Raw genomic sequence first — 23,353 nt, 5'->3', positions numbered from 1 at the left:
TTCCCATTGCCTTCTTGTCAGTAACATTGTGGTTTCTTTTCATCCTTTTCCACAGAATAAATACCAACTCTAGACAAACATAGAGAGCGGGGGAGGGGAAGCCAACAGAACAAATTCGAACCACCCAGACGAACAGCAACAGCGACGACTCCATCTGACGGAGTGGGGGTGCAGGAACATACCGCTTCTCCACACAGCCTGAGGTCTTCGGGGGAGGAGGCCACCCTCTCCATCACTCGAAGGGCTCTGTCAAGGTAGCCTGGTGCCCACATCAGAGGCATGTCGTGGTACACGGCCCGCAGCCCTCGCTGCAGCTCCACCTTTCCTGTGGCCAAAAGAACCACAAAGACTCCTCAGCTGGGTCTCCCGAGCATGTCTGCAGCCCAAGGCTGGGGAAGGCACCAGCAAACACCAGCCTAGGTGAGGGACCGCAGCCTGACATTTTAAACGCAAGCTTTGTGAATTGGTTTTACGTGTTTCATCTGTCTGGAGACCCACTAGAGCCCATGAATCACTGGGCTGAGGAACTGTGAGAAACTGACAGAGTTTTTTCTACAGAAGGTTGCCCTGAAGACATAAGACGACGGAAACACTATTTTTGTTTCAAGGCCAAAACCTTCCCAAGGAAAAAAAAAAAACTTCACAACTTTCCTACTGTGAAAATCCTGTGAACATCTGACAATGTTCCTCTGCCAGGAAATGTGTGATGGGTTTTGAAAAAAGCCAAACGGGCAATCTATTGTCTTTATGAAAAGAGAAAGGAGAAAACAAACAAACGACCCTAAATCTTCTTTTCTTTGAGTATTATCAGTTCTTACATCAGAGTCCTAGCAACCTTCTGGCTCACGGGGCCTGAATTTCCCCTGGGTCCCCCAAACCGTCACACAGGCTGTGGTGGGGTAGGAGGATCCTGGGAAGTCCAGGGGCCTCAGCACCAGGGACCAGAGCCCTCTAAGCACTGGCGAGCAAAGTCACCTTGAGCAGCTGGGTCTTAAGTCTGCCTCCAGCCATCTTTCCTGGAAGGAGGATTTGGGAAGCCACAGGAGGATACCAGCAGACAAAGCTCCTCAGTGACGGCTAATTTTAGATCTCTAAGGTGCTTGGGCTGGACGGGGATCATTCTGGGTTGCTGGCCTGAGTCCAGCGAGGGGGCAGAGCAGACACAAGCAGAGCAGAGATGGGGGCAGGGTGTCTGATGGCAAGGCTGCCTATCACATGGGACCAGGGCCTCTACCCATAAACAACAGCCAAGTACATTTTCTTAGCCTTGCCAACTTTCTGAATGAGCCATGCAGTATAGCAGTCCTGAACATTAATCTGAACACAAAAGGGAAAAATGCAAATCAATAGCTAAATAGGAAGCAAATCAGCAAAATGCAATTTCAAACAAGAGCTGCAGGCTGGATATGGTGTCATACACCTGCAGTCACAGCGCCTAGGGAGAGGACACAGGAAGACTCACGTTTGACATTAGCCTGGGCTATGGCAAGAACTTATCTCTGAAGGCCCAAAACCAAGGCTGAGGATACATAGCTCGCTGGTAAAGGGCTCACCTAAGATCTTGGGTTCAGTTCACAGCATCACATAAATCAGGCATGCCTGTAATTCTAGCACTTAAGAGGTAGAGGCTGGAGGATCAGAAGTTCACAGTATTCCTGTGTGACTACACAGTGAATTCAAGGTCTGCTGGGGATTCACGTCTCAACCAAACAACAAACTAACTCTCCAAATAAAACAGCAACAAAACCTTCAAATCAAACTCAACAACAAAAAGAGTGAACACTCTGGGCTTAGTTTGCTGGCCGGTCTGACAAATTGAGAGACAGGGCTCTCAGTAGCTTATACTGGAACCAGCATCCAAGAACCCACACTCTATTTTGTTGGCAAAGCTTTGACAGCAGAGAGCTACACCTCAGAAAGACAGGCAGACGCAAAGAGCAAAGAAAAGGCCCTCTCGGCGGAGGCCTGCCTTCTGAGAGAACGGGGTGGGGTGGGGATCTGATGAATCCCTGTGACTGGGGTGCACTGGATGCAGTCAGGCTTGATGGTCTGCCCAGACCCCACACACCCGAGGCTGTCCTCTGCACGTGCCCCACTTCCAAAGCAGTGGCACCAAAGCCACCGCTGCACCTGGTCTGTACACTCACACGGGGCCAACAGGGACTCCCCCAGAGTGAGCTCTCTGAAGCTCTCCTCCCTCACCTGAAACAAAGTCAAAGCCCAACAGGGACTCTCCCAGAGTGAGCTCTCTGAAGCTCTCCTCCCTCACCTGAAACGAAGTCAAAGCCCAAGCTGAACTTGACTCTTTCTGACCTCCGGGACTATAGCTGGACACTGTGAAAGACTGGCTAGTTCTTTGGACAGAGTGCCAGAACGTTCTTTATGCTTCCCTCTTCCTCCACAGACCATAAATGAGTTTCACTACAGCTGACACAATCAGTTCTGACCCTGTCACTGGTGACAGGTCTTATGACATCTCTTGACTGTTCATAACTGTAAGGCCACGGAGGGCCATTTTGTTGTCTATACAGTGGGTTATAACTCCATCAGTAAATTTAAATGGAGTTTTAATTTTATGATGAGACAAAAAGCCATGCCACATCTCTCCACAAACAGCAGCATTAACACGGCTCACTTAGCTTACCGAGAAGCGCACAGCCGTAGAGCTGGGAGCTCAAGCCCACTGTGTTCTTCTGTTTTAGGCCTGGAAGCAACAGGGACGCCCCCAAGTTCCTCTCTTCTTCCCACTGCAACACAAGACAGCAGATCACAGCCTATTAAAGCCATGGGTACTTCACGCAAAATGTGAACCTTTTCATGACATCAAATAGCTTGCATTTAGTAAGCTTATGGAAATAACAAAGTTGTATAGAAGCTATCCCAATACTATAAATAAAAGGTATTTATATTAGAAAAACGTCAGAACAGAAACGCCCTATATATAACTCAAAGGATTCCTAGCTGGTGAAATCATGAAGTCGTTTTGGTTTTCTTCTTCACATTTCTCATTATTTTACTTTTGGTAATGAACCAGTGCCTTTTACAGTCAGGAAAAAGAAAAGAAAATAGAGTCCACTCCGGCCCCACGCTGACTTGAGAGCATCAAAGAGGCCCTGCATGATGTCGGCTTCATACTACACAGCTCCAGGGGGAGGGAGAAAGAACACTAACAACATAGCAACCGTAGACTCCTTCACACTGCTAAAATAAGTACCACCATTAAGTTGCTTTTAGATAGATTTGTGCCTCTTGAAAACAAATTAGGCAATCAGAAACACTTAGTGACTATGTCTTTCAACCTAGGGTGTAAATTTGTACTGCAATAAAATTGAAGTCTTTTGAGACATGAAAAGAAAAAAAGGAGGCAAAGCCACAAGCCTCGCTGAGGCGGCCCCACACCAGTAACAAATGCAGAGCTCGCAGGAGGTGCGGCAACAACCCAGACACCAGGAGCTGGAATCCTCTGGATGCCCCACACGGCCAGCGCTGCAGCGCTTCCCCACAGCACACATGCAGGCTGCACAATCTGCCCCAAGAACTAGGGAAGAGGCAGAGAAGGCAGGAAGTCTGCAGCTGCAAGCGGTGCCATAGAGCGAGGCTCTGCGGTATTCAAGGTCCTGACCATGACTCCTGCAGTTCTTGAGATTTCCCTACACTCGGGAAAACAGTGGGTCCCCGGAAAGGAAACTCCACATAGGCTCCCACAGGGCAGATAAGGAGGAGCTGCTAATTACGGACCTGGTCACTTTTCCAATGCAAACCATTCTGGTTTTTGTGCATGTGCTGGACAGCAAACCCAGGGCCTTACACCTGCTAATGTACCACTGAACTACACGTCCCAAAGCTGACACTATAATCTAGACAAGTTTGCTTCTCCCCTGACTGAAAAGTGGGTCCAGTCCAGAGTAAGTAAGAAGCCTTTTCTTTTTTTTTTTTTTTTTTCAGTTTTCTAAGTATTTATTAATCTCATCAAGTTGACATCTAAAAGTAATAGTTGCAAAAAACCTTACGTGTTTTTTTTTTTTTGGTTTTTTTATTATTATTATTATTATTATTATTATTTTACAACACCATTCAGTTCAACATAATAGCCACAGAATCCCCTGTTCTCCCCCTCTCGCCCACCCCTCCCCCCAGCCCACCCCCCATTCCCACCTCCTCCAGATCAAGGTCTCCCCCGAGGACCGGGGTTGACCTGGTAGACTCAGTCCAGGCAGGTCCATTCCCCCCTCACAGACCGAGCCAAGTGTCCCTGCATAAGTCCCAGGATTCAAACAGCCAACTCATGCAACGAGCCCAGGACCTGGCACCAATGCACAGCTGCCTCCCAAACAGATCAAGCCAAATGACTGTCTCACCCGTTCAGGTGGCCTGATCCAGTTGGGGGCCCCTCAGCCTTTGGTTCATAGATCCTGTGCTTCCATTCATTTGGTTATTTGTCCCGGTGCTTTATCCAACCTTGGCTTCAACAATTCTCGCTCATATAAATCCTCTTCTTACTCACTAATTAGACTCCCAGTGCTCCACCAGGGGCCCAGCCGTGGATGTCTGCCTTCAGATTCCTCAGTCCTTAAGAAGCCTTTTCTTATACTTACTTTTCAATTGAATTTTGTTTTTGAGAAGTTTCACTATGTAGTCCTGGCTAGCCTGGAACTTGCTCCTGTAGACCAGGCTGGCTTCAAATACTTATTTGTTTTAGTATGTCTATGTATATATGTGAGCACATGCCTGTATGGAGCGGGGGATGGGACGACAACATGTATGAGTCAGTTCGATCCTTGCACCATGTGGATTCTAGGGATCAACCAGGTCATCAGGTTTGATGGTAAGCACCCACCCACTGGACCATCTCACTGTCTGAAACTTTTTTTTTTTTTTTTTTTTCTGTGCAGAAAAGATGAGCCACAGTATCAGGATTAGAACAGGAACTGGAAGCTGAATGGCCGGCAAATATACAAGCAATAGCTATCTGTGACATGCTGGGACCAGTAGAGTTTGTTGGCAGGGTCTGAGATGACATGAGTTGAGCATCCCTAATCTGAAAACCCAAAATATTCCAAGCTTTAGAACTCATTGAACTCTGAAAGCAGAAAATGTCACATTACATGACACATTTCATATGCAAATTAAACATAATGCATAAATATCACCTTTAGGGTAAGTGTCTAAAGTATACATAAAACATGGATGAAGATTTGGTTCTGCCTCCAATGTATCTCACTGCAAACATTCCACAGTTTAAACAAATCTGAACTCCAAAACACTTTGGTCCCAAGCACTTTAGAGCATCCTCTACCGGTAGTGTGGACTGCCAGGAGCCACTTCAGCGAGGTTGGCCCATTTTATGCTATGCCTTCATCTTCTCTCCTCCTCCCCCACTTCTCTTCACAAACTAGACACCCCAAGTCACCTCTACTTGCTATCTCTTCTGTACACTTCTCAATCCCCCGCTAATCCATCCTAATCTGGCTCCCTGCTGTTTCTCTATGGAGATAAAATGGACCACTTACTGCTCTGATGTCAGTAAATTCAATGACCCTGCGTTATTCCCATCTTATCTACCCTTTCTCCTAGGCCATTCTTTCCATGGTTTGTGTGGTCCAACACACTCCAAATTTCCTCCTTAATTTGTGACTGACACAAATTTGTGTGTATGTGTTTGACATATGTATGCTGACATCTGTTATGTATATGACATTGATTTCCATTTGCTTTTCTCTCGAGATCATTTGCACACATTTACATACAGATGTAAAGCTCCAAAAGTGTCAGAAGTTCAACTGAGAAATCTTTGGACTGCTTCAAAGTATCCCAAGTATGCAACATGGCCAGAGCCAAATTAACTGTTTCCTTACAAAACTATCTTTTCCCCAGAGTTCCTTTTGCAAGTATACATCCCTTTTTCGTCCAGGTGAGTTGGAAACCGAGGACCTGACATCTGATCCGCACATCTGTATCTGGCTCCTCCTCACCTGATATTTACGTCCCCAAGTATTGAGTGGGCACTCTGGTTCCACCTCATAGTGGCTGCTCCTCTATCATCAGCTCCTCTCAAACTCCCTAAATCTCTAAACTAGTCTGTCTACAGCGACCCCTCCCCTGCTCTGACCCGCCCCACCTTCCAACTGAGGGACGGCTTCAAAGCACAAATCTGATTATAACACTCTCCTGTTTAAAACTAGAAAACGCCTCACTATTTCTGGATGACAGCAAAATGGCCTAGTCTGAGCTCACTCACAGCCCATGCCCCTGACATCCTCTTGGTTGTTGGGACATCAACCATCACGATCATGGTATTCCCCTGCCCGGTAAGCACACGTGACGTGGCCCGTCTTCCTCCAGCCTATTCCCCCAACCCCAACTGGGTCTTCACTACGTTGCCCAGGTAACACTGAGTCTCCAGTTCTGGGCACTCAAGCAATCCTCCTGTTTTAGTCTCTGCAGGAGCAGGGGTTATGGACATGTACCACTGTGCCCAGCTTCCGTTAGCACCTTTTCGCTTACCGTGTTCTTTCCTGCCAGTTTGGCATATGCATTTCCTCTTTAACTAGCTAACAATGATTCATCTTTCACATAATAGCCTTGTAAATCCCTCCTTAGGTATTTTCCCTTTCTAACCAATTCCAGTTTAAAGAACAAGGAAAACTCTTCAAGGAGGGCTTTTCATTGACTTCTCTTGTGTAGTACTCATTAGGTCCTAATTTTGTAACTGCATGCTTGTTTTGCACATACACGTGTGTGTATGTGCACATGTGCATGCCTGGGGTCTGTGGAGGTTAAACGGGGTAGCGGGTCCTCTGGAACTCAGTTTTAGATGGCTGTGAGGCACCACGTGGGTGCTGGGATCCGAACCCAGTTCCCCTGCAAGTGCAATAGGCGCTCTTAAGCACTGAGCCATCTCCCTAGGCCCTCGTTTGTTTTAAAGTGCTAGGCGACAAGCAGAAAAGGTCTGTTTAACTGCTAAGTCTGTAGTAATTGGCGACTGATTAAAAAGGAGGTTCAATATATACTTAATAACTTAATTGTGACTATAAGCTATACCACAGGTCATGACACTCAGTAAAACAGAACATTTCAGGTCTGTGGAATGAGCGCTGGACTGGAGGACATTTCCGCTCCTATCCAAACGGAGGTTTTCTGATCTGCTACTGAATAAGGGTAGAACACAGGACCACAATGCCTGGCATCATCTACCGGTGCCACGGTTATTCTGTACTACCTCCATGCCTCAGTCTCCCTGTGAAGATTAAAGACATCAATACATCTAAGAGCCAAGAACAGAGTACAGTACAGAGCAAGTGCCGTTTAGTATCAGTTTCTGCTGTTCTCACCACTGGTTCCTTAGGCTAACAGTAAACCGTAAGTAAATATCCCACTCAAGCGCTGAAGCCAAAGCTTGGCATGCTGCACATTCTGGAACACAACTGGTGTGGAGCAACTGTAGGAAAACTCTGACACAAACAAGACAGTCAGTATTAACCACACTAGCTCACGGTCAAAACTGGCTGCCCACCTGCTTCTTCAGCCTGCCATGTCTGGCTGTCAGCGACGATCCATGACTCACTGCAGAATGTCTGAGCTCACTTGACTTGGCTCAAGTTTCATATTGCCCACAAGGGGCTAGGGTTGTAGCTCAGTAGTAAAATGCTTACCCAGCATACAAGGGGCCCTGGGTTAACCTCCTCTCCCCCAGTTGCCCTTATCAAAACACACCAACACACCGAATGAACGTTCATTTCTGGCTGCACACAGCCTTTTCTCTTCAGATTCGGAGAGCAAGGCTTCCTCTGCCCTCTTCCACCTACGCCGGCAGCCGATGCTCGATCTGCCTCGAGCTCTCAGCTCTGCGTTAGTGCACATCACTTACTGTGAGGTCTGTCTTCTCTGCCAGGCAATGGTATAAGACATAGAGGGAGAGAAGCTGGGTGGACGGCACTTCAAAGGCTTCTTGCATCATGATCTCAAAAACCACAGCTAAAGCATCTGGAAGAAGATGAAGGTAAGAACGAGAGGAAATCAGTTGTAGGTAACATCATCATATCCCTAAACATAAACACTCTTGCGAAGTGCAGTGCAATGGGAAAATAAGCAGAGTTAAGAAGAAGGAAACACGGGCTTTGGTCCTGGTTTTTCTAGGAAGCAGGTCCTTTCCAAGCCACACACATCTCCTGCACACACTGTGTGTGCACACTCAATCAGGGCTTTTGTATCCATGACTTCAGACATGCGCCAAAGCACTGCGTGTCCCCGTGAGCAGTATCTTCCCAATGATCAAATGCTGCCTGCTCTATTTACTTCAACAAGATAATGAATGCCTCACACAGTGTCCAACAGCCAGAAGAGTAAGGCATGGGGAAAGAGGCACACCACCGTCAAGGTCACCCTGACAAGCAAGCAGGCTGCCTGCTTCTCTCTGTTATGAAGCTTTCTCACTGTTGAGGCAACACAGACAAAGGCTAGAGGACCTCCCAGATCCCGGGAATTATTTCAGATGGAAACAGGGATAATAGAGATCAGTTTAAAAGACTTGAAAGAAGGCAGAGGAAAATGGTCCTTCATAAATTATAAAGCCCTGAGTATAACATACACGTATGCTATTTATTTCTACATAAATGCCGGTCATAGAAGAACAGGCCCTGGATGACTCCTATTTTCCCATGATATTCTACAGCACAGACAAAAGCCAATAAAGCCAAGTTCAAACAATTTTTTTCCCTCAGTAACTTGTGCTCAAGGTAGAGAATGTCAGTGTTAACAGTGAAACAATGCTTGCACGTCACAAGCACAACAAATGCTTCCAACTGAGTGTGTATGCTCCTCTGCTCACTGTACACACTCACAGTTACACAAGAGTCAGCATGATGTGCAGCTGTTCCTGGCCGGTTTTGCAAATGCTGTGATGGTTTTTCGGGAGGCTAACAGGCATCAATTTTTTGCCCTTTTTGCAAATGGGAAAACTGAGACAGACAGACAGACAGACCAGTAAAGCATCTAGTAAATCTAGCAAAATAAGGACCTGGAAGAGATTTTCTTCTCTTTTTTTGAGACTCGGTCTCATTATGTAGCATTGGGGAGTCTGAAACTCACTATGTAGACAGGCCGGACTTGAACTCACAGAGATGGGCCGGCTTCTGCTTCCCAAGTGCTAGGACTAAAGGTGTGCACCACCACCATGCTGGGTGAGATTTTCTTTTAAATAAGCACTCAATATTTCCAAAGACCACAAGGATTAAAGCCTCTTTCGTTGCTGTTAAGATTTATTTATTTTTAACTTCATGTATATGGGTGTTGGCCACATGTATGTCTGTGCACTACATCTGTAGTGCCTAAGAAGGCAAGAAGAGGACGGCAGGTCCTCTGGAGGTGGAGTGACAGATGGTTGTTGGCTGCCATGTGGTATGGGGAACTAAACTGCATCCTACATAAGAGCAACCAGTGCTCTGACATGCTGAGCCCACTCTCCAGCTCTAAGCCCCCCTTTCCTCCCTCCTGAAATCACATACTCATTATTGATTTATTGCATGTGCATGTGTGCGTGTGGAGGTCAGAGGACATCCTGTGGAGGCAGCCCCCCTCTCCCACGTGGACTCCAGTTCTCTGACTTAGGTCCTTGGACTTGGCAGCAGGCGCCTCTACCCACTGAAGCCATTTCACTGGCCTTTAGTGTGTACATCTAACCCTGCCAACTCTTCATTACAGATTCCAAAATTACACATGAAAACTAAATCCACTGCTACTTTAGTCTCTGTATTCTGCATTTCAACCAGCTTGGGAAGTGAAGTCAGATTGCCCATATAATTAATTTTCCTCAATAATCACTTATATGCTTCGATATTTTCTATCCCAGCAATAGAAGAGTGATACTTGAAATTTTCTGCATAATGATAATAATCTTCATGTAAAATTTTCTCCTTCTTCATGTAAACCTTTCTCACTAAAAGAGTAAGGTAAAGAGATGTAATTAAGAAATGAAGAAGGAGGAAGCTGTCTGCATTTGGACTCTTCCACTTGGGAGCTGAAAGCCCTGTATTAACTGAATGGTGATTTGGTTTCTTACCTTTGTAATTTTCTTTCTTTATGAAATAATCCATCAGTAAATTGAATGTAAAGTTATCTGGAAAAATTCCATACTGAACCTGTAATAAAAATGAAAATGGAGAAAGATAAAAACACAAGCCCTCTCTCATTCAGTCTGTAATATATGCCTATATACTCTGCAGGGTAAAACCTGGCCCTGGAGTTAAGGTATGTGACTGCCATTCTACAGCATTGTGACAGTGAGACGGAAGCTGTGACTCATGAGGTGTGGGAATTGGAACTGTTGGTCAGGGTGAGAACGTTGTAAGTGGGTGTCTCACAGATGACACAAGACAGGTGAAAATAGGACTCCGTTCTAACAGCTCGTCAGAGCTAAAAACAGCAGCAGCAACAAGAGCCCATCCCCTTCCTCCACACAGGGCTGGTCCAGTGATTCTTTTCACAAGGTATAAATGAAAATGCAAAAGCAGACCATAAGAAAAAAGCAGGAATTATACAGCATATGGTCCGGCTTGAACTTCTAAATACCCAAGAAATATGCCAACACTTTGTTATACACCAAGCTCCTTGGATTCTGCTAACCTGCATTTTTAAGATGTCAGAATTTAGGAATAATATTTTAGGAATAAATAAAGATGCTTCAGTGTCAGCTTCAGGGTTTGGTAGGAGCACAGTAACAATTCAGATCCTGAAGCATCATCTCAGGCCCACAGCATCATATCTGGGATGGAACCCTGAAGTTTTAGCAGGCTTCTGTGATTTCATATACACCCGAGACTGACTCCTGACTGCCTAGATCACAGTTACAGTTTCACCCCCAATTCTTACTTCAATAGGATCTAACCTCCCTGTTCCATAGCATCGCCAACTACCAGAAACACCTGGGGAACCCCTCCTGCCCCACCTACTCCCTTGGGAGGTTCCTAAGCCTTGGCTGTGAATCACCCCAACTGACTCATGGCAGCAGCACTGGATGCCTTAGGTGTTTTGACATGGAACACTGCCAGGAAGCCTGCAACTCAGGGTCGGGGCCTTGATTCTCAGAGAACTCACCCACATCAGCATGAGTCCAAGGCAGGCTAAAGCCAAAACACTTTAGAATGGTAATTCATTAAAGCTAGAAAGGACCTTTGAAATCAACTGATTCAAGCCAAGTGTAGTGCCTCACACCTATAATCCCTCAAAGGCTGAGGCAGAACTGAGGTGGGTTCTGGGGCAATTTGGGTTACATAGCAAGATTCAATCTGGGGTACAGGGTCAAGTTTGTAGAACAAAGGAAAAGAAATCAGTCAGTCCAGGTTTCTCAACTTTGACCATGGGTCAGGTGAAACCTAAAGTAGAGTCCCTAAGAAGGCTGAAAAGGCAGATCACAGTGAATACTTCTGCTCGACTCACATCATCTCATCCACACGCACAGGATGCACAACATCAGAAGGAACCCTCGTGTAAACTGTTGGCTCTGGGGGCTAATGCTGTGTCCTCCACTCTGAGTGCATTAGTACCAGCAGATGTCCCATTCCAGGAGCAGGATGCTGGTTAGGGAAGGCGGTGTGTGTGCTGGGACAGATGTGTGAGAATCTTTATGCTTTCCACTCAGTGATGCTTTGAAGCCCAAAGACCAAGAGAGGCCCAGAAAGGCCAAGTAAACTAGAATATTAGGGGTAAATACAAGTATTTGTAATGTTTATTATTTTTGTATGAGGTGTGTGTGTGTGTACACGTACACACAGGCATGGGCTGCCCTGCCCAACTTTTTACATGGGATCCAAACTCAAAATATCATGCTCCTATGGTGAGCACAGTGACTCAGCTATCTCTCCACATGGAAGCTTCTAAAAACCTTGGGTGACTCTAATGGGCAGCTCAGGTTGTCACTCACTGATACAACTCACTCAAGTTGGAGTTGAGAAGACCAGGACACAAAAGGAAAAAAATTATCTGGCCGACGCTCCAGGCAGCTGACGGAACCTAAGGGATTATGGGCTGGGTCTTCTGACTCCTCACCCAGTGACTTCCCTTTTAAAGGTCTGGAAGCGACAGAAAAGAACCTTTGCTCTACTTTTCTAGGCCTTTCTAGAGCTGTTTCCTCAGGGATCTTCCTCTCTAAGTATAACTTCTGGAATGAAGAGAACAAGATTTCATCTCTTCCTTCCCCCAGGGCTGTCCGTTCTTTCTCGAGACGGAAGCCCGAACCGTGACTGTCTGTCTAGGATCCAGCTGAGTCTCCCCTCTGACTCAGTCCCCTGCCGTCACTGTAGGCAAAAGGGCAGCACATGCTGCTCCGTGTGCATCCTCTGGATTCCTCTTGCAGGGCACTTAGAACCCTCCAACATGAGGTTTACCAGGGAAAGGGGAGAGCTGCTTTATTTCCACAAAATAAGGAAGAGATACCGGTCACTTCTGTCTTCATCTACTTAATTCATCACCTCACACAAATAATGTGTAGAGCATATGTTGGTTTGATTTGAGCCTAAGTTACAGATGAAAATCATTTTTTCACAGAGAAGAGTCAAACATAAAATCAGTCTTCCCTTTTAACTCTAATTTTCAAGGTCTGGTGATACTATTTTATTTCATAAAATATTGTTAAATTTTGAATTAAAATTCTTTAACAATATTTTTCTGTGTAGAATAATGTTAAATATTCTCTATGTAACAGTCCTGGCTGTTCTGGAACTCGATTTATAGACCAGGCTGGACTCGAACAGAGATCAGCCCGCCTCTGCCTCCCGAGTGCTGAGATTAAAGGTCTAAGTCACCAGCACTCAGCTTAAAAATTCATGGTTTGTTTTCAATTTAAAGCTACTAGTTTATTTTTATTTTTTGTGCACTGGTGTTTTGCCTGCATGTATGTCTGTGTGAGGGTATCAAATCCCTTAGAACTGAAGTTACAGACAGTTGTGAGCTGCCATGTGAATGCTGGGAATTGAACCTGAGTCCTCTGGAAGAACAGCCAGTGCTCTTAAACACTAAGGTATCTCTCTAGCCCTGTCAAAATTCTTTAATGGCTGAAAGGGTGTTTAGGTTGACTCTGGCAATAGCAACACTCTACGACTCATGCTTATTTTGCATATACTTTCATGCCGTGAAGTCAATGCAGACTAGAGTGCTGGGAGGAATGTAACATCAGAAAGACCTTAATTCTGGGAACTCTGGGGCTTGTGGGAAGGAAAAGCCAGGGAGCTTAGGAGAAAGGAGGAATTATCATCTTCTTAAAAAGTATAAGGTAGTCTGAACAAACTAGAGATTACACTCCATCAAAAATGGTCAGCACTCACCCAGATCTATGAAAGGGAAGCAGGCAAGAGATCCCAGGCTGAAGGATGGAAATGGAGTGACCAGTGTGCAGGGTTCTGACTGGACTCCACCCCACTCTCAACTGTACTTCCCTGACCACTGTTTGGAGAAGAGGCAGCTAGAGGAGCTTTGTAGCTCGTTGGTTAGTTTATAACTGCTCCAGTCTGGAGACAGTGGGAGAAGGAGTCTGAATTCAGGACAGCTTAAGAAAGTGGCTTCTGGTACTTCTCTTTGGTCCATCACAGGTACAAACAGCAGGTCACATACACCCCGGAAGCACGCCAGCAAACCCTCACCTTATTAACAAGGGTGTACAAGGCTTTGTCTTGTGCACCGTATTTCAGACACTGTCGAATCCAGGTGTGGATGGTCCAGTCTCTCAGGTACCAGCAGTTGGGACTGTGTCGAAATCTAAATAAAACATAAGAGGAGACAATACTGGTGTTATCTCTTAATGTTAAAACCTGAACATCTTCCATCAGTGGGTCCTTCTCTTGGAATAGTATTGGTGCAGTCAACGTGATCAAAAGTCATGAGAATTTACAACTAAAAAAACTTGAAGTTGAAACTCTTAACTATAATTCTGAAATGGAAAGAAAAGGCAAAATAATAAAAAAGAAAAATATAAACCTATTTATTTGTTTTAAGACAGGGTCTCTTTGTAGTCCTGGCTGGCCTAGAACTCACAGATCAGCCTCTACCTCCCAAGTGCTGTGACTAAAGGTGTGTGTCACAAAAAAAGCACAGCTTTATCAATCATTTAATACCCCTTGCCTCAACATCTTGCTTTAATATGAGATTTATGGAAATTATTTGGGGAAATATTAATCACAACATTATGCTAATACATAGCTCATCAGAAGGGATGTATGAAACTCAAGTGGATACTCTGAAAATGAAGTAAAACAGACAAAGAAAAGAAAACCAGAACAGCACAGAACTGAGGGAAATCAGCTTTGAGTTATACCAGCATTTCTTGTATATTCAGGAACAACTGGAATACTACTGAATCAAGAAAACAAACAAATTAAAAGCTGACCCCGATCTCACATTCAGGTCCTTCGGGAACCATACCCTCCTGCCTTCTTCACAGCACCACGGTGGCCCCTCAGTCCATTCCCTCTTCTCCCCACAGCAACCCTCACGGGCCTAGGTCACAGGCTCCTGAAATGGAGTCACTGGGAGGACTGGTTCCCGGATGATGCTGTGGCCTGAGTCCTCACATGTGGCTAGTGCCTGGGCTGGATGGCGCTTCTCTCCCCAGGGCTGCGGAGGAGGTGGGATTATCTGGGCATGTCTAAATGTTTATCTGTTTTCACTAAGACAGAACTTCATACATCCTACTCAGACAACAGAAAGCCCTACATTTTCTTTAAGCTCTCAGAAAGCAGGCTAGTCTCTGGGCCCCACAAAGGTTAAACTCTTATTTAAAAAAAAAAAAAAAAAAAAAAAAAAAGACAGAAGAGGCAGAAACTTGGCGGTAAAGACTTCTGCCATTTTAAGAGCCACGGGCACATGCTGATACTGTCTTAGAGGTGGTTCTTCAGTGTCCCACCAGCTAGTTCCAGCCATGTGCCTTTGGAGAGGGGGGACAGGATAGTGTTTAATTTGGGTTGTTAGGGCTCTGGGGAAAGACATGCCAAAAATGAACCTGAACTTGTTTTACAGGCTTGGAGTCATGTTGCTCTCTCCAACACCCTTTTTTGAGACAGGGAGCATCTTGTCACGAAGCACAGGTTGACTTTGATTTCATGATCTTCCTGCCTCTGCCTCTGGAGTGCTAAAGTCATGTATCACCACATTTACATAGTTTGTTTCATCTATCCATCCATCCATCTGCCTGTCCATCCATCCATCCATCCATCCATCCATCCATCCATCCATCCATCCATCCATCCATCCATCCATCCATCATCCATCATCTATCTATCATCTACCTACCTATCTATCTATCTTAGATTTGGCATGAAAATGTTTCTTATTCTAGTTTTCTTTGTAAAATTAGCTCTTTTAAAAATGAGGAAAACAGAAATGTCAAATTAAATTCAGGTTGGCACTGATCTGGCCTTAGACAGGTAATGTACAGCCCACCCTAGACAATCCTTTGCACAGAAATAAAACATTTTAGTATTCCACATGTTCGGTCACATTTTCAAATCAACAGTTAAGTACTTGAGACCCTCTCCTTGTTACTCTGAGAAAAAAAATTGCGATCTAAAATGTAGTCAATTAATAGTCACTTTTATTTTTATTGAATTTTAAGGAGTACAGTACACAAGCCACGTGAAGCCTCTGCTACTGAGCTACACCTTAGTCAACTTTAATTTTTAAAAACAAAGAAAAACAAAGAAAGAACAGGTGTACTGTCTCAACGATGACCATGTTCCCTCTTTGGTAGAAACTTATGGGGCACACTGGGACCCACTTACACCACATGATTCCTTGGTGCCTGACATGTTTTAGCCCATACTGGTTTTCAGGAAATGAAAGCAGAGCTTCAATCAAGACATTTATTAAATGCTACATAATTATGTACACTATTATCCTGGTAACACCTACTGTACATGTAAAGAATGGTGACTCCTTTGCCTGGAGCAGTCTAGCCTCGTTATACACGTCCCTAATAAATAATAAAAGGAGGGCATGGCCCAAAGGGATTGCTAGGTGCAGGGTTTGTGGCTTCGGTGGTTCAGTCTATTTTTCATTTTAAAACAGATAAAAAATGTCAGCTATCTCTTTTACCCAAGAGCACTTTAAAGCGAATCTCCTGCCTTAGACATCTTGGATGGCCAGAGGTTATAGCTTTTTTTGCTATTGTTGGCAGACTTTAAACCACATCAGTAGCTTTATTCATGGCCACATCCAAGCAAACAGCTTTTTTCTTATTCATGGTTAGCAAGCAATTTTGAGACTTTCAAGATTGATGGTGGGACCCTAGCTATGGACCTTTATAGCTCAAATTAAAATTTATTTCAAGTTGTTCGCTAACATTCTAAGGCTAATGGCTAGAAGCAAAGGGAAATATTTCTGTTTCATGCTGCTTTTAAAAGCCTAAAAGAAGCATTACCCATGATGACCTCTCAGGTATCTCATTTAACCAGCTGGAGTTGCCAAGCAGCTCCTAGGGAGGTCAGGTCAGTGAGACCTCTGGACTGTAAGGCTTAACAGTCCTTATACATCACAAATGCCCAGGACACTTTTAACTAACTGCCACATCATACCACTTCCAGAAACAGTAATATAATACACATATTACAAAATATGTTGCCCAAAGTGCAATCCTAGTCTTTCCCAAATAGGCAGCAAGTGAACCCCTTTCTAGGCCCTATCAGTGTTTAAAACTAAAAAGAAAAAAAGTGAAAGGAAGGAAAGAAGGAAGGAAGGAAGGAAGGAAGGAAGGAAGGAAGGAAGGAAGGAAGGAAGGAAGGAAGGAAGGAAGGAAGGAAGGAAGGAAATAAATTAGAGCACAACTTCTAGAACACGAAGGAGTCACACTAGGCTAAAAAGAACCACGTTTGAATGTACGAGAGAAATTCCTCAGCCAATTTCACGAGCAGCTCGGTGCGGATCCTTGCTAGGGGCAGGTCAGACTCTGGAATGGGCCTCACCTAGATGACCCTGTAGACTGCTGGCCAGCACACCGATTCCCAACTGGCCTGCAAACAGACTGACCTTTGCTCGCTCCAGCTCTAGACTGGCAGATTACAGACGCCACTATAGGACGCCCTTCTCCATCTGGTGCCATTAGCTGAGGCCACATCTCTGCAGAAGCTTTACTATAGCTGAAGGCAAACTGTGAGCATTAGGAAAGCTGGAGAAATGAAACTCAAATACCACCTCCACTGCTGTGCCCCAGAAGGCGGGAGAGAGGCTGTAGCTCAGGTCTGCGGCCGTGTATTTCCGAGAGGAAGGAGCGATGAATACAAAGGGGGGATGGAAGAAGTGTGCTGTCAAGTTCCCACTCTGGTTCTAAAGCTTGTGCCCGCGGCAGAAGAGATTTCTGGTCCCAGTGCTAACTGGGGTTTCCAGAGCTTTCTAGAGGCTCAAACCATGGTGGAGCCAATTGCAGGAACCGAGAAGCTTCGGGTTCCCTCCCCAGGCTGCATCTGGAAGTGCTGGGCAGTCACCTGCTCCTGCGCTCACTCAAGGTGGGCAGCACCAAGGCAGCAGCAGAGCGGGGGTCACAGTCCGCCAAGAAGACACGGATCCCAAAGCCTGGTCACCTCAGATTTCTTAGACGGGAAGAGAAGTCCTTTAAGGGATTGAGAGTAAAAGGGAAAACACCAGACAGCGACTGCCAGTTAGCTGTGACCAATTGAACCATTTCATGGAAAACAAGAAAAACCCGGGCTATGGCTGTTCTTCCCTGGGTGCCAATGCACATCTCATTATTGCTGAACAACAGAGGTGGCCACACTCGCCAGTACTCAGGATCACAACAGCAAATGCCGCAGGCCTCAGGCACAATGTCAGGGCCCACGGCCCACAGCCTGCTATCACTTCGCTACAACCCAGGCTCTTGCACACGAATGAGCAAGCTTTCTACATGGTTTCCCTGATTACACGAGCCACCAGCCAAGCCTAACCACACACAAGCTTTCCCTCTTTCCCAGTGGACTCTGTATCCTGTGGCAACAGGCTCTCCAGATGGGAACCTCAGCCACTAAGTGAGGTGGCCATGGAGGAGGGGCGGGAGAGGAGGCCGCCAAGGAGAAAATGCAGCTGCGTCCATGGCTGGAGAGTGGCGTGTGAGTCAAATTCATGAAGCCATGTCTGCGAATATCAACAGGGTCCAGCGCTTCCTCCCACCAAAAAGCAAGAGAGTATTGTGTGACTAACCCAGACTCTGATTCCATTGCTGCTGCCCACTTTCTCATCCTAAAAAGGCAATTAGAAAGATAATTGCTTCTTTTCCATCCTGCAGGAAATTCTGCCTTCAGAATTGTTCATTTCAGAACTCATCTTCAATTCCTTCACTTATCACAAGTACAAAATGAAAATATCACTATGGCAGATTAAAATTTCTTTGCTGCTCGAGATCCCTTATTTTATGTGTAAAGAAATTTCAGTTAATTTTAACTTTCATTAAACATATACTGAGCTTCTATTAAATAAATGTATCATTTTTAAAAAGGTGTTTTTCTATTTCATCCCCAAAGGCTAATACAAAGCCTGGATGTGAACACTTACAATTTACCAGCTACCCCAGTGTAGATGAACTGTCTTTGATTAAATATCTAGGCAGTTTTTGAGTTGGGTTTACAGAGCTGTGATGCTCAATTCCTGAAGTTCCAATCTTTGAGTTTTACCACCGTACATTTTACAGATGACAGCTGCAAACCACCCCCACAATAAAGACACAAGAAGAGTCCCGTTACCCCACAAGTCCCCTCATGGTCCCTTTGCAGTCAACCTTGCAGGACTTTCTGGTCATTGCAAGCATTTTATACAGATCATTTCCTTGGTCCCCTTCCAGAACCAGAAGTATCACGTTAGAAAGAACCACAAAAGCTGGTGTGGTGGCACACGCCTTTAATCCCAGTGCTGGAGAGACAGAGGCACAGGGATGTCTGTGAGATTGAGACCAGTCTGATCTACAGAGTGAGTTTCAGGATAGTCAGAGCTACATAGAAAGACTCCGTCTCAAACAAACAAATAAAAAAGAGCCACATTTACATCTGTTGGTTGGTTTATAATTTATATTCTGCCAATTTCCAAAAAGAACTTGAAAACAAATTGCAATGCAGTTTGGAAGCAGCTTCTGTTTGTTGTTGTTGTATGCTCCACAGTTTCCAGCCCCCAGTCTCTGCTGGCCAGCCCGCAAGGAGGACAAGCCAGGGGACTTTTGGTAGAGTAATACAGGTACAGCATTTTACAATATGCACTGTTAAACTAATGCAGCATAATAACGTATTTTTAACATGAAGATGCATGCCAGAGGGACTCCTTAGCTATCAAAGTCTGAATTTGTTAGACTCAAAGCTTAAAAACAAGGCCCCTGGCATTTCACCGGGAAGCATGCTGATGTAAGACACACTAGAACCTACTGTACAAGGAAGGTTTCCATGGACCAGAAAGCAGTGACAAGTGGGACATGTGTCACCACGTCCCTAATGTTCTGTCTCTCCTTTGTTGCAGCTGGCTGCTGCTGTGCCAGATCTACATCTCTCAATCCAGGAGACAGAGACCACACCCATGAAATGACTAGTTACAGCCCTGTGCGAGGTACAATGACCCAAGTTCCACCCCTGCTGGTCTAGCAAACCCCCTAACTCTAGTCTGGAGATGAAACTCTTTTTCTGGTGCAGAAAACAAAACAAAAACAAAAACAACCCAAAACCTTTATTCAGACCATATGGTCCTTTGGCTCCTTCTTTTATGGGACCTAGGGGAGCCAATCAGAACTACGCTTGTTTTTCTTTGACACTGGGAACACTAGTTTATCTTCTTCCAAAAGTCAGTATGTATAGCTAGATGGGGATTATTATGGGAGAGAAGGAGGGAAAAAACTATTTACAATGATCACTGGTGCTCTCCTGGTAATGGTCCCCAAAGCAGAAATGGCTATCTCTATGGCTGGTGAAACTGCACCCAGAAGCCACTGCGGGGACTGTCCGGCCACTGGCCACTGCTCCTGCACAGGCTCACTGGTTAGCTGTAAGTGCCATGGGAGCAAACGGGAGAGGGCCTCTGGCTAGGAGGCAGGACGCTGAGAAAAAACTGGACCCTGGAACTCATCTTCTTTATAAAAACATAAAAGTTGTAGGAACTGGCATGGTTTGGGCAGAGATAAGGGAATGTTTTTCAGTTTTGAATATGAAACCTATAGACAAGGAGCAAGCAGGTTTAAAAGGATATAAACATTTCCTGGTGTCTTATAAAGCTAAGGGATCCAGACAAACTAAAGTCATGAATAATATAACTAAGGCAGGAAACCACACACTCGTAAGTCATGGCTACATTAGAATAACTCCGAGGAAGAGGGAGTAAGACGGAAAAGAAAGAAAATCACTGAATAAAAGTCAGTGTTTCGGGCCGGGCGGTGGTGGCGCACGCCTTTAATCCCAGCACTCGGGAGGCAGAGCCAGGCAGATCTCTGTGAGTTTGAGGCCAGCCTGGGCTACCAAGTGAGTCCCAGGAAAGACGCAAAGCTACACAGAGAAACCCTGTCTCGAAAAACCAAAAAAAAAAAAAAAAAAAAAAGTCAGTGTTTCTAGAATGTTCTAGGTTTACCACACAGGCAGGATTCTGTCTGCCACAACAGAAGTGATCAGGCCCAGGAGAGCAGCATACTGATGTAAAGGCAGAGAAGGAAGCCAGCGTGAGCGCATCTGATGGGGCTGATTACAGAGGTCTTGGGCTATTTCTGAGGGGAGAGAGGCTTAGCACTAATCTGGATTTCTTAAGATTAGATTTTTTCCCCCCTCAAAGAGGAAAAGCTCAGAGCTCTAAGCATTCCGACTCTTCCTAGTGTGTGATAAAGTCCAAACCTGACGACTTCCATTTCCCGAAAGGAGACTGGGCTCCTTTTCTGCCACGCAATCCAGTTAGAGCCAGATTCTATTTCTGTAACTACCGACTCCCCAACTAAGCTTCTAGGCTCTCACAAGGCAAGAGACGTGTCTTCTGTCATTTTGTATTCAAAGAATCTCAGGCGTCCGATGATGTGCCAACAGTGGCTGGGCCCACTAGGATTTACCAATGCCAATATATATGCTGACATTGTGGGCATTATTTACACAGAAACAGCCATCCACTGCCAGTTGTGAGTATCACCCTGCCTATAAATAGAGCTGAAGCGAGGAGGAAACACTTCCCTTTTCCTCCGAAGCGAGGCAGAGGAAGCGGACTAACAGGAAGATCACCGATTATGTCCTTCCTTCCTCCCTACTGTTTCCTTTGCACAGCCCACGGGCTGGAGGAGGACATGGATTCTGCCTCAGGGAACAGAGGTGTTGACAGGAGGCAAAGTAACAAAATGCTGGCAGAAGATGGGGTTCAAGGGCCAAAGAATCCTCCTAACAAGGCTTTCATAAAAACAAAAGTGCTCAGAGTCTTTAACACTGAACGATGCTTTCAAAGGGAAAACTCTAAAACAAAAGAGAAAAAAAATCATACCCAAAAAGAGTAGATGGTAAGAAATAAACTCAGAACTGAAATCAATAAAACAGAGACAAACACACAAAGATACAAAGAATCAATGAAATCATTGATTCTTTGAGAATATCAGTAAGACTGACAAACCCTCATTCAAGTTAACTAGGAGGAGGAGAGATAATATCCAAATTCAAGAGGATTAGAAACAAAGAGGGGGACATAAGAAATACCCTGAAGAAATCCAGAGAATCATAAGGACATACATTAAAAATCTTTACCGAATTGGTAAATCAAAAAAAAAAAAAGAAAGAAAGAAAAAGAAAAGGGATAATTTTCTTGATATCATCACCTACCAAAATTGAATCAAGATCAGATAGGTAATTTTAACAGACTTATAACCCCTACTGAAATATAAGCAGTAATTAAGTCTCCCAACTAAAAAAAGCCCAGGGTCAGAGAGTTTTAGTGCAGAATTCTACCAGACTTTCAAAGAAGAGTTAATGCCAATATTCCTCAAATTATTCCACAAAATAGAAACAGAAGGAACAATGCCCCATTTACTTTACGAGGCCACAGTCGTCCTGATACTCAAACCACATAAAGACCCAACAAAGAAAGAGAATTACAGACCAATCCCCATGAACATAGAATCAAAAAAGTCCAGTAAACACTCGCAAACCGAATCCAAGCACACATTACAAAGATCATCCATCACGGTCAAGTAGGCCCCATCCCTGAGATGCAGGGATGGCTCAGGAGCCATAAATTGATAAATGTAATCTACCATATAAAACAAACTGAAAGACAAAAACCACATGATCAATTCATTAGATGCAGAAAAGGCCTTTGACAAAATCCAGCACCCCTTCCTAACAAAAGTCCTGGAGAGACGAGAGACACAAGGGGCCTACCTTAACATAATAAAGGTAGTTTATATCAAGTTCACAGGCAACATCAACTTGGCTGAAGAGAGACTCAAAGCACTTCCACTAAAATCAGGAAGAAGATGAGGCTGTTGGTTCGGGGACTTTGTGCATGCCAGGCAGATGCTTAGCATCTGAGGAGTACCCTTCCCCCGGCAGAGATGATGGGGATGCCAGAGCCTGCAAGCTGGCACCTAAAACTTCAAAATGAAACGATAAAATCATGAAAGTTAAACCCAAGGTCCCCCAAGTACATTTTAAATGAAGCTCAAGCTTTGTAGGAAACAGTTTCAGCTTTGCCTCTCCAGGAATAGAGCATTTTCTACTCCACTGCCTATGTCACTGCATACAACTTAGATATAAAGACTCAGCCAAAGTAATTCTTTTATGTAATATAAATTACTGTTCAGTATAATGTTAGTATTTAAATTTTTTATTAATAAATCTTGTTCTTCCCCAACGTCATATATACTGTGTATTTTGGTAGCTCTTCCCCCATCTCCTCCCATTTCTCTCCTGCCCATACCAGCTCCTCCATATTCCTATAACTCTCGCTCCCCTATTCATTAGTCTGTGTTCCACAGAATTTAATGAGAACCCTCTGTGCGATCCTGAGTTTAGAACTAACCATCAGAGCTTGGTGGGCTCCACGGGGGGCACACAACCTGATACCAGGTCTCCCCCACCTCAGAATCTGTTGATTGCCAAACACCACCAGTGTGTGGTTTGGCCCCTAAGGACCCCCCCTCCACAGCTGACTGTTAGGAAGGCCTGGCTTCTGTGGGCTCACTGCCAGGATGCACAGTGCTATGAGTTTGTGGTTCCCATGGCTATGTCCTGATTAGGAAATGGAATTTCACAACCCCTCTCCTGTGGTGATATTTTACTTGTGCACCCCAATAAAGCTGATCTGGGGATCAGAGGAAAAAGCCAGCCACTATATTAAACACAGAGGTCAGGCAGTGGTAGCACAGGCCTTTAATCCCAGCATTCGGGAG

The 23,353-nt window shown here is 44.9% G+C and overlaps 1 protein-coding gene across 1 annotated transcript in view; it reads right to left on the bottom strand.

Moving 5' to 3' along the window:
* Mrps27 (mitochondrial ribosomal protein S27) overlaps positions 1-23,353 on the bottom strand; it is an 85,137-nt gene that overhangs the window by 5,903 nt on the left and 55,881 nt on the right. The window contains exons 5-9 of the mRNA XM_006994416.4: positions 13,632-13,746; positions 10,058-10,136; positions 7,868-7,983; positions 2,645-2,747; positions 183-325 (exon numbers count right to left, since the gene is read on the bottom strand). Coding sequence (XP_006994478.1) covers positions 183-325; positions 2,645-2,747; positions 7,868-7,983; positions 10,058-10,136; positions 13,632-13,746 — 556 coding nt within the window. The remainder of the gene's footprint in view (positions 1-182; positions 326-2,644; positions 2,748-7,867; positions 7,984-10,057; positions 10,137-13,631; positions 13,747-23,353) is intronic.

This window comes from Peromyscus maniculatus, chromosome 15 (assembly GCF_049852395.1).
Source record: "Peromyscus maniculatus bairdii isolate BWxNUB_F1_BW_parent chromosome 15, HU_Pman_BW_mat_3.1, whole genome shotgun sequence".
NCBI classification, from domain to species: Eukaryota; Metazoa; Chordata; class Mammalia; order Rodentia; family Cricetidae; genus Peromyscus; species Peromyscus maniculatus.
This window is presented reverse-complemented; position numbering and strand designations above follow the sequence as displayed.